Genomic DNA, 13,371 nt, shown 5'->3' with positions numbered 1-13,371 from the left:
CCATCACATGGCTTCCTCCCTGGCCTCCAGTCAGCCAGCTTCAATCCAAAAGGCTGGGCACACAGTAAACATCATTACTTACAGGTCCACACTCCCTCATCAATTACCCCTGGGGCCACATATGTTTTGGAACTTTTTGATTTTAGAAAAATGATACATATACTACATATTACATAACACCTCCAGGGTGAGCTGGGGAAGCACCCATAATCAAACACATTAATATATCTATAAAAGTACCCCCATCCACAGAGACTTAAATATCTGTAGCTCACTTTGAAAACTCAGAAGAAACTCAAATATTTGTTGAATGAATTAGTTATGTTAATAGCACCTAACATTTACTGAACATTCACTGGCTATGAGGAATCAGTCTAAATACTTCACGTATATTAACTCATTCAATCTTTGTAAGGACCCTATAATTCTAACTCCCACTTTACAGATTAAGATGAAAAAATTGACACTGAGAGGTTTACTTTGTTTTTTTCCTGTTTTGTTTTTTGAGTATCTGCAATACATATGTTTGACAAAGATATTGTTTCTGGAATATATTTTTCAAAAAACAAAGCAATACAAAAATGAGCAAAAGATTTGAACAGATACAACACAGAGGTTTAGTAACTTGCCTAATGTCATACAGAGCCAAGATCTGAACCCCTGCTTGTCTGACTCTGCTATGTCTGGTTCCCCAAAGCAGTTCCCCAAAGGAAGTGGGACAAGTTCCCTACCCCCAGAAAAACCTAGGCCAGGAATGTGAGGATGGCCTTTGGCAAACAGGGCTGAAGGCCAGGGCCCACCTGCAGATTCAGGGCCAGATGTCGTGTCTTAGTCTGTTCTAGGTCACTCTGTGAGTACTTGAGCCGCATCTGCAGTCCATGAGCCTGAGACTGCACCTGACGTAGTTCTGCCTCTTTCCGCTTTGCCTTCATCTGCTCCTAAAGTGGACAAGAGAGAGGGGCTAGGTGATAAGAAGGTGGCCGGCTGGCCTGGGCTGGGGACCCCCATTCCTAGGGACAGCCCTGCCTATGGCTTACCTTCAGCTCTTCTGTCAACCGCTCTTTCTTCTCTTTCAACTTGTCTACTGCTTTCTCATCCCAGCGCCGGGCCTTGGCCTTCAGATCACTAGCCCCGCCAGAGATCACCCCTGACTTCTGGAACAGGGTCCCATCCAGTGCCACTGTCTACATACAGCAGGGAGAAGAGAGGAGAGGGGAGAAGCTAAACAGAGGAATCGCCAGTACTAAGCCTGTCCAGCTCCAATTTGGGCACGGGAATCCATACCTTGTGGCGCTGGTGGCCTCCAAAGGCAATGCGGCGGGCATCCTCCACATTGTCACAGACAAGGGCATTGCCACAAGCGTACTGCAGGGCCTTTTTGATGTGAGGTGGCTCATAGCGAATAACATCAATCACCAGCTTGGCCCCCTTCAGCTCCCGGAGTTTCTCATCTGTAGGTTTCACCTGTGAGAAGAAGCTCAGTTAAGTGGCAGAACACGGAGGGCTAGGAGGAGCAGCCCTCTCACACTGCTGTGACCCCATCACCACCAGCTTCACCTCCAGGTAATCAAGAGGCAAGAAGGTCTCAGGCTCCCCACGCTGCTCCTTGATATACTGAATACAGTCCCGGCCTGTCTTCTCTGAGTCCACGATAATGGCATCCATGTTCTTACCCAAAACCTTGGTTACTGCAATCTGATACTTCTTTTGTGTGGGCTGGCAGAGGTCAATGAGGCGGCCGTACTAGGGAAAGTCAGAAGAGAAAAGTGAAGCATGAGGCTTTTGGGAGCTGGCTTGGGAACCCCAATTCCCAGCTTGGAAAGGGGTGGGAGCAGGTCAGAATTTCTATCAGGAACATAGCCCCCACGCTATGAAGAAAAACCTACTCTGGCCCCAAAGCAACAACTTCAGACAGTCATGTCTGAATCCAAAAATCATCTTTCTAGGGCTTCCCTGGTGGCGCAGTGGTTGAGAATCCGCCTGCTGATGCAGGGGACGTGAGTTCGTGCCCCGGTCCGGGAAGATCCCACATGCCGCGGAGTGGCTGGGCCTGTGAGCCATGGCCGCTGAGCCTGCACGTCCGGAGCCTGTGCTCCGCAACAGGAGAGGCCCGTGTACCACCAAAAAAAAAAAAGAAAAAAATCATCTTTCTAAACCTCACTTTTACCATTTCACAGACCACTGCCACCCCAGGCATTATGCCAGAGACCCTATATGCATTATACCAAATTCTCACAAACACCCAGCAAAGTAAATCTCTTTGTTCAGTTCACTTCCCCCATGCCCCCCAAATCAACCATGGTTCCCTAAGAACTATCAGATAAAGGGTAAGGTCTTTAAGGGCAGTAACTGAGCCTAACTCCTTCTTATCAACTCCCCAGCAGTGTCTATAGGAAAGATCAGGAAATAGTTGTAGAACCCAATTAAGTTGAACCCAGGGATGGAATTACAGCAATAGAGGAATAATATTCAGGGAATCTGGGGACTCAGGATTTGGTTTAAGAGGCCAAGAGATCTGATAAAGCCTAGTGAATGAGCTGGTTGTTACATGCCAAAGAAGCTCATACTGTGAAGCCTGCACAGAGCTACTTCCTGGGAGCTAATTCCTGCCCTGTGGCCCCTTCCCTTCCCAAAGCCCTCTTCAGTTTCCCCACCTCCCACAGAGGAGTGGACACAAGCAAGACAAAACTTTCAGAAAGATACAACTGGTGTGATGAAAAGAACACAAGGTTAAGAATCAGAACAAGTTGGGTCTGAACTGCAGGTTTTTTTCTTTTTTAAAATTTTATTTATTTATTTATTTTGGCTGTGTTGGGTCTTCGTTGCTGCACGCAGGCTTTCTCTAGCTGCGGTGAGCAGGGGCTACTCTTTGTTGTGGCGCGCAGGGTTCTCACTGCAGTGGCTTTTGTTGCAGAGCACAGGCTCTAAGGACGCGGGCTTCAGGAGTTGTGGCAAGCGGGCTCTAGAGCGCAGGCTCAATAGTTGTGGCACACGGGCTTAGTTGCTCTGAGGCATGTGGGATCTTCCCAGACCAGGGATCGAACCTGTGTCCCCTGCACGGGCAGGCGGATTCTTAACCACTGCCCCACCAGGGAAGTCCCTGAATTGCAGTTCTTATACTTATAAGCTATGCTGTTTTGAGCAAGTCATTTAACCTCTCTGACCTTCAGTTTCCCTAGCTGTAAAAATGGGATTAGCAATCCTGTCCTCACAGGGCTGCTATGAAAATTATCTGACAGTGAGTGTGAAAGTAAGTGCTCAGGAAATGAGTTCCCTCTCCACTCTTACCACAGAGCCAGGGTACAGGCGCTTGATGCTTTCCATAATTTCTGCCTTTCGCTGTTGGCGGCTGCTCTCCTGGCGGTCAATGCGTGCATCCCCCAGCTGCTCCATCACCTGGTTCAGCTCCTTATTGATCTCATCAATCCGCCGCTTGGCCATCTCCACCTCCTCTGTCAGCTCCCCCTCTAGCTTCTTCTGCTCCTCGAGGGACTGCCTACAAAGTAAGGAAACACAAGGGTTACCCTGGCTGGCCAGAAAATATTCCTGTCCGAGAGGGACTCTGTGGGTCCTGCCTGGAGAGGGGCAGGACAGGAAGGGTTACAAGAACAGGCCTGGAAGTAAGAGGGAAGGTTACAAGGCCACATACTTGCTAGTTGTGATGTATTCCTCCAGTTTCTCAATCCGCTTCTGATTCTCCTCAATCTCCCTCAGCTTTTGCTTGATCTTGGCCTGGGAGAAAGACAAATACACTACATCACCATAGGCTGAGTAAGTTAACTCCAAGACCATGGGGCCCTGGCTCAGCTCCCCCCACCATGTGCCTGCTCATCCAAGAGCCCAAAAGTCACAGACAACGGGTCACTAGTGCAGGAGGCCCATTATAAAGCAGACACACAGGGACTTCCCTGGTGGTGCAGTGGATAGGAATCTGCCTACCAATGCAGGGGACACGGGTTCGAGCCCTGGTTCAGGAAGATCCCACATGCCGCAGAGCAGCTAAGCCCGTGCGCCACAACTACTGAAGCCCGAGCACCGTAGTGCTCGTGCTCCACAACAAGAGAAGCCATCACAAGGAGAAGCCGGCACACCACAACAAAGAGTAGCTCCCGCTAGCCACAAAAAGAGAAAGCCCGTATGCAGCAAAGAAGACCCATAGCAGCCAAAAATAAATCAAATTAAATCTTAAAAAAAAAAAAAAAAAAGCAGACACACAGATGGCATTCAATGTGGCTCTGCTAACTGATGGGGTCACCCTGGGCCCTATGAAACCCTCTCATAGGTGTTTTACCCAGCCTGGGCTAACTTCCTCACCAATCAAGAGAGGCTCGAACCAAAACAAAGTAAAGTTTTCTGGGCCTTTCTGCACCTGTTTTCTCATCTGTAAAATGCAGGTAACCTCCACTTCATAGGATATCCATTAAGTGCTTAACATACATTAGTTGTTAATACTAATGCCTAACACCTTCTTTCAAATTTTTTTTTTTTTTGCGGTACACGGGCCTCTCACTGTTGTGGCCTCTCCCGTTGCGGAGCACAGGCTCCGGACGCGCAGGCTCAGCGGCCATGGCTCATGGGCCCAGCCGCTCCGCGGCATGTGGGATCCTCCTGGAACGGGTCATGAACCCGTGTCCCCTGCCTCGGCAGGCAGATTCTCAACCACTGTACCACCAGGGAAGCCCTTTCTTTTAAATATTTAAAAGTACTTAGCATAATATCTGGAACATTGTAGGCTCTTGGGGTACTATAATAACTTTCTATCATTCTTATTATTTTACTATTATTGTTATTAGGAAAACAGTAAGTGAAATATACTTGAAAGCGTGGGCTTTAGGGACTTCCCTGAAGGTCCAGTGGTTAGGACTCTGTGCTTCCACTGAAGGAGGCGCAGATTTGATCACTCACTGGTCGGAGAACTAGGATCCCGCATGCCGCAAGGTGCGGCCAAAAAAAAAAAAAAAAAAAGTTTCCCTGGTGGTGCAGTGGTTGAGAGTCCGCCTGCCAATACAGGGGACACAGGTTCGTGCCCCGGTCCAGGAAGATCCCACATGCTGCAGAGTGGCTGGGCCCGTGAGCCATGGCCACTGAGCCTGCACGTCCAGAGCCTGTGCTCCACAATGGGAGAGGCCACAATAGTGTGAGGCCCGCGTACTGCCAAAAAAAAAAAAAAAAAAAAAGTGTGGGCTAGACTGCCCAGGTTCACATCCCAGGTCTGCCACTTAATAACCTTAGGCAAATTACTTCACCTCTGTGCTGTACTTTCCTCATTTGGAAAATGAGGAATTAAATGACTGCATACATGTAAAAAACAGTGTCTAGCACACAGTAAGTGCTTGTTAGATGTTCGCTATTGTCATTATTGTTAAGACTATCATTACTTCCTTTTCTCTGGACCATCATTCCTAATCTTGTACGGCATGCCCACCTCTGTCTCTACTTTCTTCCGCTCTTCCAGATCCAGCCGGTCCTGGTCGGCCTTCTGGTCTCGATTGAACTTCTCTAGCTCCTGGGCCAGGGTAGCTGCTCTCTTGCTGGCTTCTTCTTTCAACCGGTGGTATTTCTTCACCTGTGTCAGGGACAGGGAAGGAGGACAGGGATGACCAAGTCAGTCCATGTCAGCCCAGTGATCTCTCTACTCCCCACCCCCACAAGAGCTTACCTGATTCTCCTCCAGGGTCAAATCTCTGCCCTGACTCTGACTCTCCTCTTCCATCCGTTCCTCAAACTCCTGCCGGGCTTTCTCCACTGACAGCATCTCCTTTTCCAGCTCATCCATGTCACCTTTACGCTTCTTGTAATGCTTCTGAGCATTCTGTAGGGACTTCTTGGCTGCTTCCAGCTTCTTGATTTTGTGGGAAGTATTCTCCTTGGCTTTGATGTACTGAGGCCGCTTCTGGTTCAGCTCTGAGTCCTTCTCCCTTTTGCCAGAGGGGAGGGGGGAAACCAGTTAGCACTGTGGGAGAAGGGAGGGTTCCAAGGCTTTTTAATCCAAAGGGGGCCTAAACTCCAAGCCTCAGGGAAGTGCCTAAAAGAACAAGGGCCTGATGTCCCACAGATCCTCAAAAAGGGCTATTTCCTAGAAATGATGGCTTTGGCCTGGCATTCCAGCCACTCTATAAGGTAAAGCTACCACCCCTGCCTCAACCTTAGCCAGGCCAGGCCCCTCAGTAACAACTCCCAAGAGTAACCTGTGTTCACGTAACCTGACTTACCCTTTTCAAATTTCTGTCCTTTAAACTTCAAGCTCCAGTTTTCCTCTTCTAGGAAGAGACTACCAGCCACGAGTGGCTTCCCATCACTTCCTCTCACTTGGCAAAGCCACCACCCCTTTCAAGTTCTCCTCTTCTAAGTACCTATCTACCCGGAGTCTGAGTACTTAAATACTCTATTTGTGTAAAATGCAAGTCAACAAATGTGCCTGATTTTAGCCAAAGCAAGTCAAGGGGAAGACAGAGAAACTAGTACAGGCACTGGGCTCTGGGCTCAGAGGGGCCCTAGGAAACAGCACAGCCTCTTGGCTTTCCACAAGTCACATGCCCAGGCCTACCACTTACTTGATCTCCTTCTCAATCTGCTGCTGTTCCCGCATCATTTTGCCCAGCTCCTTCTTCTTCTCCTTCAGCTCATCCTCTACCTTGTCCATCCGCTTCTTGTCCTTCTCGATCTCCTTGTTCTTAGAGGCCAGTTCTTTGTTGAGCTTCTCAATTTCCACTTCATTATGATAAAGTTTGAAAAGTTGCAACTGTACCTGAGCTCGCACCACCTCATCCTTCAGGCGCTGGTAGCGGTCGGCCTAAGCAAATAGGGGTGTGGAGGCAGGGGTGCATCAGTAAGGCACTGGCTTCAATCTGGCCTCTCAGAGCCCAGAGGCAACCTAGCCACCTACCTCTTCTTTTTCTTGTTTGGCCTCCTTGCGTTCAGCTGCGATGTTTTTTTTGCGATGGTAATTAAACTGCGTGTCCTCTTCAGCTTTCACCATTTCCTTTTTTCGCTTGTCATATTCCTGGGCCAGCTCCCCAGAGCGACTGATCTCTTCAAAAAGAGCTGTCCTCTCTTTGGGGTTCTTCATGGCAATAGATTCCACAGCGCCCTGGTAAAGGTCAAAACACTCTCCCCACTTAGACCCTAGCCAGTCCAGTTCCCGCTACCCACTCCCACTCAATCATTCAGAAAAAGTTCCCTGATCCCTTCCCCACACTGGGTGCCACATTTCACCATTGAGCTTTGAGGACACATTCTCTGCCTTTTGAGGTACATGGGGAACAGAAGAGATAGAAGCAGAGACAACACCGTGTGTTACGTGCAGTGACAGCAATAGCACAGAAAAAGAACTAAATGAAGCTTGAGGGTAAGAGATTGGTAGGGGTACCTATGTAGGAAGGTTTCCCAAAGGTGACATCTAAGCTGAGTTTGGAAGATGGGGAAGAAACTAACCAAGAAAGTAAGAGAGACGAGATTATTCCACGTAGAGGAAAATTAATATTGCAAAGGCCTGCAGGCCAAAGAAAGCAGGTGAATTTGGGGAACTGTAAAAGGCTTAATTAGGCTGGAGGGCAGGGCTAGAAGGGAAGAGTAATGGCATATGAGGCTAGTGAGGTGAGCAAGAATCAAAGGGTGGTGTTTCATGAATGACAGGAGTTGGATTTCATGCTAAGGCAACGGTTCTCAAACTTTAGTGTGCATCATAATAACCTGGAGAGCCTGGGAAAACACAAATTGCTGGGCCCCACCCCATAGTCTCTGCCCCTATAGGTCTGGGGTAGGGCCTGAGAATGTTCATTTCTAACATGTCCCCAGTGGATGCCGATCTGGAGACTACAATTTGAGAACTGCCATCAGAAGGCAATGAGAAATCACTGAAATGTTTTAAGGAGAGGAGGGAAAGAAACATATTTGTGCTCCCATAAGATGATCCTGGCCTAGGGGATGAACAGGAAGGGGCCAGACTGGAGTCGGGAAGCCCAGTGATGAAGCTGTTACATTAGTTCAGGGGAGAGATGATGAAGCCAGGGATGGAGCAGGTCCAGTGGGGATAGGACAAAAAGCAGGTAGCCAATAATTGTTAAAAATGCCCACCTGGAAGACGAGGAAGTTACGAGCTTTGATAAGAATGCCCAACTTCTCTAATTCCTCACTGTACTCATGTAGCTGGACCACTTTGTTGTTGATCTTGTACTCAGAAGAACCCCCTACAAGACAATGCATGAGTCAGCCGAGGGTTAGGCCTCCCTCCTACCCCAACAAACTAGTCTAGCCACCCCCCGATGCCCGTGGACCCAAGGAGAACCTCTGGCCAGCCTCACCCACCAACAATGACACGGGCAAAGGTGCGGTCCTCAGCACCCTCCTCAGAGTAGACCATGCTGACAAAGGCCCGGTTGGCAGCTGGCTTGCCCACAGGAGCTCCATGGATCAGGTCCCTCAGGGTCTTTACCCGCAGGTTGCTGGTTTTCTCACCCAACACAAAGCTGATGGCATCCATGAGATTTGACTTACCTAAGGGAGGACAGGACAAAGCAGAGGAGGGGAAGTCAGGAAGAAGGGGAGAGGAAAAGGAATAAAAGAGACATTGACAAGAACATAAATGTTCCCTAATCACTCAGTGCACAGACTAACAGGAGGACAAAATACTGTTTTGCCCCTGTAAAGGCTGGGCCTGACCAAAGCCCTGGATCAAAGGCTTAGAAAAACAGCTCCTCTGCAGTTACCACTTACAGCAGCCAAAAACTAGAACCCCATCTAAGGAAATGGTATATTCACAGAATAAATCGTTGTACAACTTTTTTTTTTTTTGGCCATGCCGCGCAGCATGTGGGATCTTAGTTCCCCAACAAGGGATCGAACCCACGCCCCCTGCATTGGAAGTGTGGAGTATTAGCCAGGAAGTCCCTCTACAACCTTTGATGACATGGGAAATACCCACAATAGGAGAAACAAGCATGATACAAAACTCAACATAGTTTGATCTCAACCAAGTTTAAAAAAAAACCACACAAAACAAAAAAACACACAGGGGCTGAGGGAAGGGGGAAAATGCAGAGCTGTTGTTATGTGATGAGTATAGTCTCAGTTTTGCAAGATGAAAAAGTTCAGAAGATTGGTTGCACAAAAATGTGAATATATTTAACACTACTGAACTGTACACTCAAAAATAGTTAAAATGGTAAATTTTATGTTGTGTATTTTAACATAATTTTTTTAAAAAGGCATATTCCTATAGTGATACAACATGAAGCACACAGCATCACCTATGAAGTATCTTACCAAAAATATCTGACCTGAATCTAAACAAACCTTTAGACCTACCTTCCAGTTTATAGGAAATACAGCAGTTAGAGAAACATGGTAAATGACACCATGAAGAAACCTTAAGACACAGAATGTGGGATATTCTGCAAGACAACTGGTCTGGTCTTTTCAAAAAGTCAATGTCTTTTGGGGAGAAGCATTCCAGGATCCAGAGATTACTGAGACATAAGCAAAGGCAGCACACAAACTTTGATTGGATTCTGGTTCCAAAAAAAATCCCAAAAAGACATTTTGCGGAGCAATGTGGGAAGCTTGAATATAAACTGGATAACTGATGACATGAGGAAATTAATTCCCTCAAGTGTGATAATGGTATACTGGTAACCAGGAGAATGGTGATCTTAGTAGATGAATGCTGAATCCTTTAGGGGTGAAACGTCATTATGTCTGCAAATTACTTTCAAATGATTAAGTAAAACACAGGTGTAAGTTTGAAAAGTTTCATAATCAAAACTTGGGAGGACTTCCCTGGTGGTCCAGTGGTTAAGAATCCATCTTGCAATGCAGGGGACACCAGTTCAATCCCTGGTAGGGGAACTAAGATCCCACAGGTCGCAGGGCAACTAAGCCCGCATGCCACAACTAGAGAGCCCACGCACTGCAACTAATAAGCCCATGTGCCACAACTAGAGAGAAGCCCACTCACCGCAACGAAGAGCCTACGCACTGCAACGAAAGATCCTGCATGCCACAACTAAGACCCAATGCAGCCAAATTTAAAAAAAAAAAGAAAAAAACTTGGGGAGAGGGAAAGGCATAAAAATATAAACAGTATAACAGTGGTCATTTCTGGGAAAGAAAATAGGTAACAAGTCAGGGAAGGGAGAGAATCTTCTTTTTTACTGTATATCCTTTGGGATTTTCTGAATTTTATACCATGTGCATATATTCACTATTCAAATAAATAAATAAGATTTTTAACATTAAGAGTGACTATCTTTTCAGTAATGGAGTCACAGTTTTTACTTTCTCTATTTCAGACTCAGAAAAAAATATATTAAAAAAATTTAGACTGGGGGTTGGGGGTAGGGAATAGTTTAATCTCTTATAAATTCTATCTCAAGATTCCCCCCAACATGCTATCTGACCTTGAACTGAGGACCTGATTTCTAAAACCCTTCTACCCAGCTATAAAAATGAGAGCCCAGGTCCTTCCACAGAGGCAGTACAAGACAGTGATTAAGAGCTTGGGTTCTAGTCCAACAGACCAGGTTCTAATCTTAGTTTCACCACTTCTTAGCTGACCTTCCTTTCCCTCACCTGGAAAATCTGAAAAACCATGACTTATGGGTAAAGCATCTAAAACAATGGTTGGGGGCTTCCCTGGTGGTGCACTGATTGAGAATCCGCCTGCCGATGCAGGGGACATGGGTTCGTGCCCCAGTCTGGGAGGATCCCACATGCCGTGGAGCAGTTGGGCCCGTGAGCCATGGCCGCTGGGCCTGTGCGTCCGGAGCCTGTGCTCCGCAACGGGAGAGGCCACAACAGTGAGAGGCCTGCGCACCACACACACACACACACACACAAAAAAAAAAAAAAAAAGAAAAGAAAAGAAAGGAAAAAAAAGGAAAACAATGGTTGGCACATAGTTTTCTGTGGGAGTGGCAGGAGCACAGGTATGACAGGCACAGGTTCTGATCCTGGCTCTGAGAATCAAGTGTGCAAGTGATCACAACTCTTTGTGCCTGGGTCTTCTCATTTATAAAACAAAAATAATGGTATCTCCCTCCTAGGGTCATTGTGAGAATTTAAATGTAAAGTGTCCTAATAAATAAAGTACTTGCCACACAGTGAATGCTCAATAAATGGCAATCCTATCCTAACCAGGTCTAGACTCTTAGCTTAGTCTCCCTCATCACAGCAGGACTAGCACATCATGCAGACCAGGAGTCAGCCTTTTAGGCACCCATTTCCAACTTTTGGGCTTCTCCCATGCTCTCCAAGGATGGCAAGAACATCTCACAACCAAAGGCCTCCCTACTCGCAATCATTCAACATTGTAAACATTTTTATAACATGCATTATGACCTGAACAATGATATAATGTTTCAAGGAATGTCTTCTTTGGGGCACTCCATAGACCAGTGATGAAGATACAAAACAGAATAAACGTTAACATGTAGCAAGTGTCTACTGTGTGGCAGAGAGGAATTCACTGAGGGGAATCAAAGACTGCCTTGTGGAGCTGGGCACTGAAGAATGGGGTCAGATGTAAGCCTGACATCTACTCGAAGAATGAGGAAGAAGGTGGTCTCTTCCCCCTCCCCCACTTTCCTTTGATTATAAAAATGAAGCTCAACTTAATCCTTGGAGCAGAGCTCCCTCGCCTTCCCACTTGTATCCCTCACAAGCATCCTATAAATCTACTTCTTGCCTGTCAGGAAAAAAAAAAAAAAAGAACGGGGTAAGGGAGGGCCAGTCAGACCAAGGGCCTTTTCGGAATACCTGGGTATACAAATTTACCCATGTTGAGGAGACTGAATGCCAAGAGGTGCATCTCAGCTCTTTCCACAGGGGCCACCACACCAAAAACCTAAGAAACTGCAGTGGAACCCCAAGCATTAGCCATCTAGGCCTGCAGTTCTCAAATGAGGCAGGGGGAGGGTGGAGTGATTTTGCCCCTCCTCCCTGGGGACATCTGGTAATGTCTGTACACATTTTTGATTGTCACACCTGGAGGGGGTGGGGGGGTTGCTACTGTCACCTAGTGGGTAAAAGCCAAGGATGCCACTAAACATCCTACACCTTACAATGCCACTAAACATCCTAGTGGGTAAAAGCCAAGGATGGCACTAAACATCCTACAAGGACGGACCCCACAGCAAAGCATTATCTCACTGGAAATGTCAATACTGCTGCTGTTGAGAAACCCTGCTTAATAGAGAGCCATACCTAGGCAAGACTCCAGGTAAGGTCATCAGTTACAGCTACTTCAGCAAGGGCAGCCCCTCAAGCTAGAAAGTGATTTAGCTAGAACACCTCTGAGGTGAAGGTACACAGCAGGATTCCAAACGGACCTCTAATGTCCGTAGATGGGAAGACCCCATGGTGTATAATTTAGAGATGAGAAATTTAGATATGAAACAGAGGCCTTATCTGACTACCCTTTCTTTCTTCCTTTCCTTCCTTTTTCTTTCTTTTTATATTTTCTCCCAGTTTTAACAAGATATAACTGACATACAACACTGTATTACTTTCAGGTGTACAACATGATTCCGTATTTGGATATATTGCAAAATGGTTGCCACAATAAGTTTAGTTAACATCCATCACCTCACAGTTAATTTTTTTCTTTTGACTTTTTAAAGATCTATTTAAAAACATACAAAATATACAATACAGTATTGTTAACTAATGACCACTCTTCCTAAAAAGCCATCCAAGTCACTCTATCACATCACTGTATCACATCAATCCTGCACAGCACTTATCACAGCCGAAAAATAATTTATTTCCTCTTTTATTATCGTCTTTCCCCTCTGGAATGTAAGTTCTCCGAAAGCATGGCTTACTCTGTTCTCCGCTGTTTCCACAACACCTTGACTGAATAACTCCTTATAAAGCAGTAGGTATTCAATAAATTTGACGAGCGAATGAGTTCTGACTTTTGACGGTTTCAGTGGTAGGAAAGGCATGCCTCTAATTCGAGGCATCCCCACCTCTCAGTTGAGGCCGGGGAGTCGAGACCCCAAGCACTCCGGAGACGCGAGCACGGAGTCCGTAATTCAAAAGTGCCGCCTCCAGAGAAGAATTTAAAAAAAAAAAAAAGGAATTGGAGTGTACCAACGCGAGGCGGGAGGGGGCGCTGGGATGAAGCAGAAGTATACCGTTTGGCCCGGAGGCTACGAGAGGGCCACGAGCGGTTCCACATGTGCCGGGGGTTCAAACAATGCGTGGAGGCCGGATGCAGCTGCTCCGGGGAGGAACTGCGTGGCCAGCGACTGGCAGCCGGCTCCGGACGAGCCACTTTTGGCTGCAGGGGGCAGTGGGCGGGGTAACCTACACTTCGGCCCGTACCACTCGGGCCGGGAAGGGGGCCGCGCAAAGAGCGGGCAACTGACA

General features: G+C 47.0%; 1 protein-coding gene across 2 annotated transcripts in view; it reads right to left on the bottom strand.

Moving 5' to 3' along the window:
• Positions 1–13,371, bottom strand: part of SMC1A (structural maintenance of chromosomes 1A) — a 33,010-nt gene that overhangs the window by 19,218 nt on the left and 421 nt on the right. Inside the window, exons 2-13 of one of the 2 annotated variants that reach the window (XM_059049736.2) lie at positions 8,308–8,496; positions 8,077–8,189; positions 6,887–7,090; positions 6,555–6,793; positions 5,660–5,918; positions 5,426–5,566; positions 3,650–3,732; positions 3,289–3,496; positions 1,558–1,743; positions 1,285–1,464; positions 1,038–1,184; positions 801–938 (exon numbers count right to left, since the gene is read on the bottom strand). In XM_059049736.2, the coding sequence (XP_058905719.1) occupies positions 801–938; positions 1,038–1,184; positions 1,285–1,464; positions 1,558–1,743; positions 3,289–3,496; positions 3,650–3,732; positions 5,426–5,566; positions 5,660–5,918; positions 6,555–6,793; positions 6,887–7,090; positions 8,077–8,189; positions 8,308–8,496 (2,087 nt within the window). The remainder of the gene's footprint in view (positions 1–800; positions 939–1,037; positions 1,185–1,284; positions 1,465–1,557; positions 1,744–3,288; positions 3,497–3,649; positions 3,733–5,425; positions 5,567–5,659; positions 5,919–6,554; positions 6,794–6,886; positions 7,091–8,076; positions 8,190–8,307; positions 8,497–13,371) is intronic. The other variant, XM_067023683.1, reaches the window with a different exon arrangement.

The sequence above is a fragment of the Kogia breviceps genome, chromosome X (genome assembly GCF_026419965.1).
Source record: "Kogia breviceps isolate mKogBre1 chromosome X, mKogBre1 haplotype 1, whole genome shotgun sequence".
NCBI lineage: Eukaryota > Metazoa > Chordata > Mammalia > Artiodactyla > Physeteridae > Kogia > Kogia breviceps.
The sequence above is the reverse complement of the archived record's forward strand: the minus strand, read 5'-3'. Positions and strand labels throughout refer to the sequence as shown.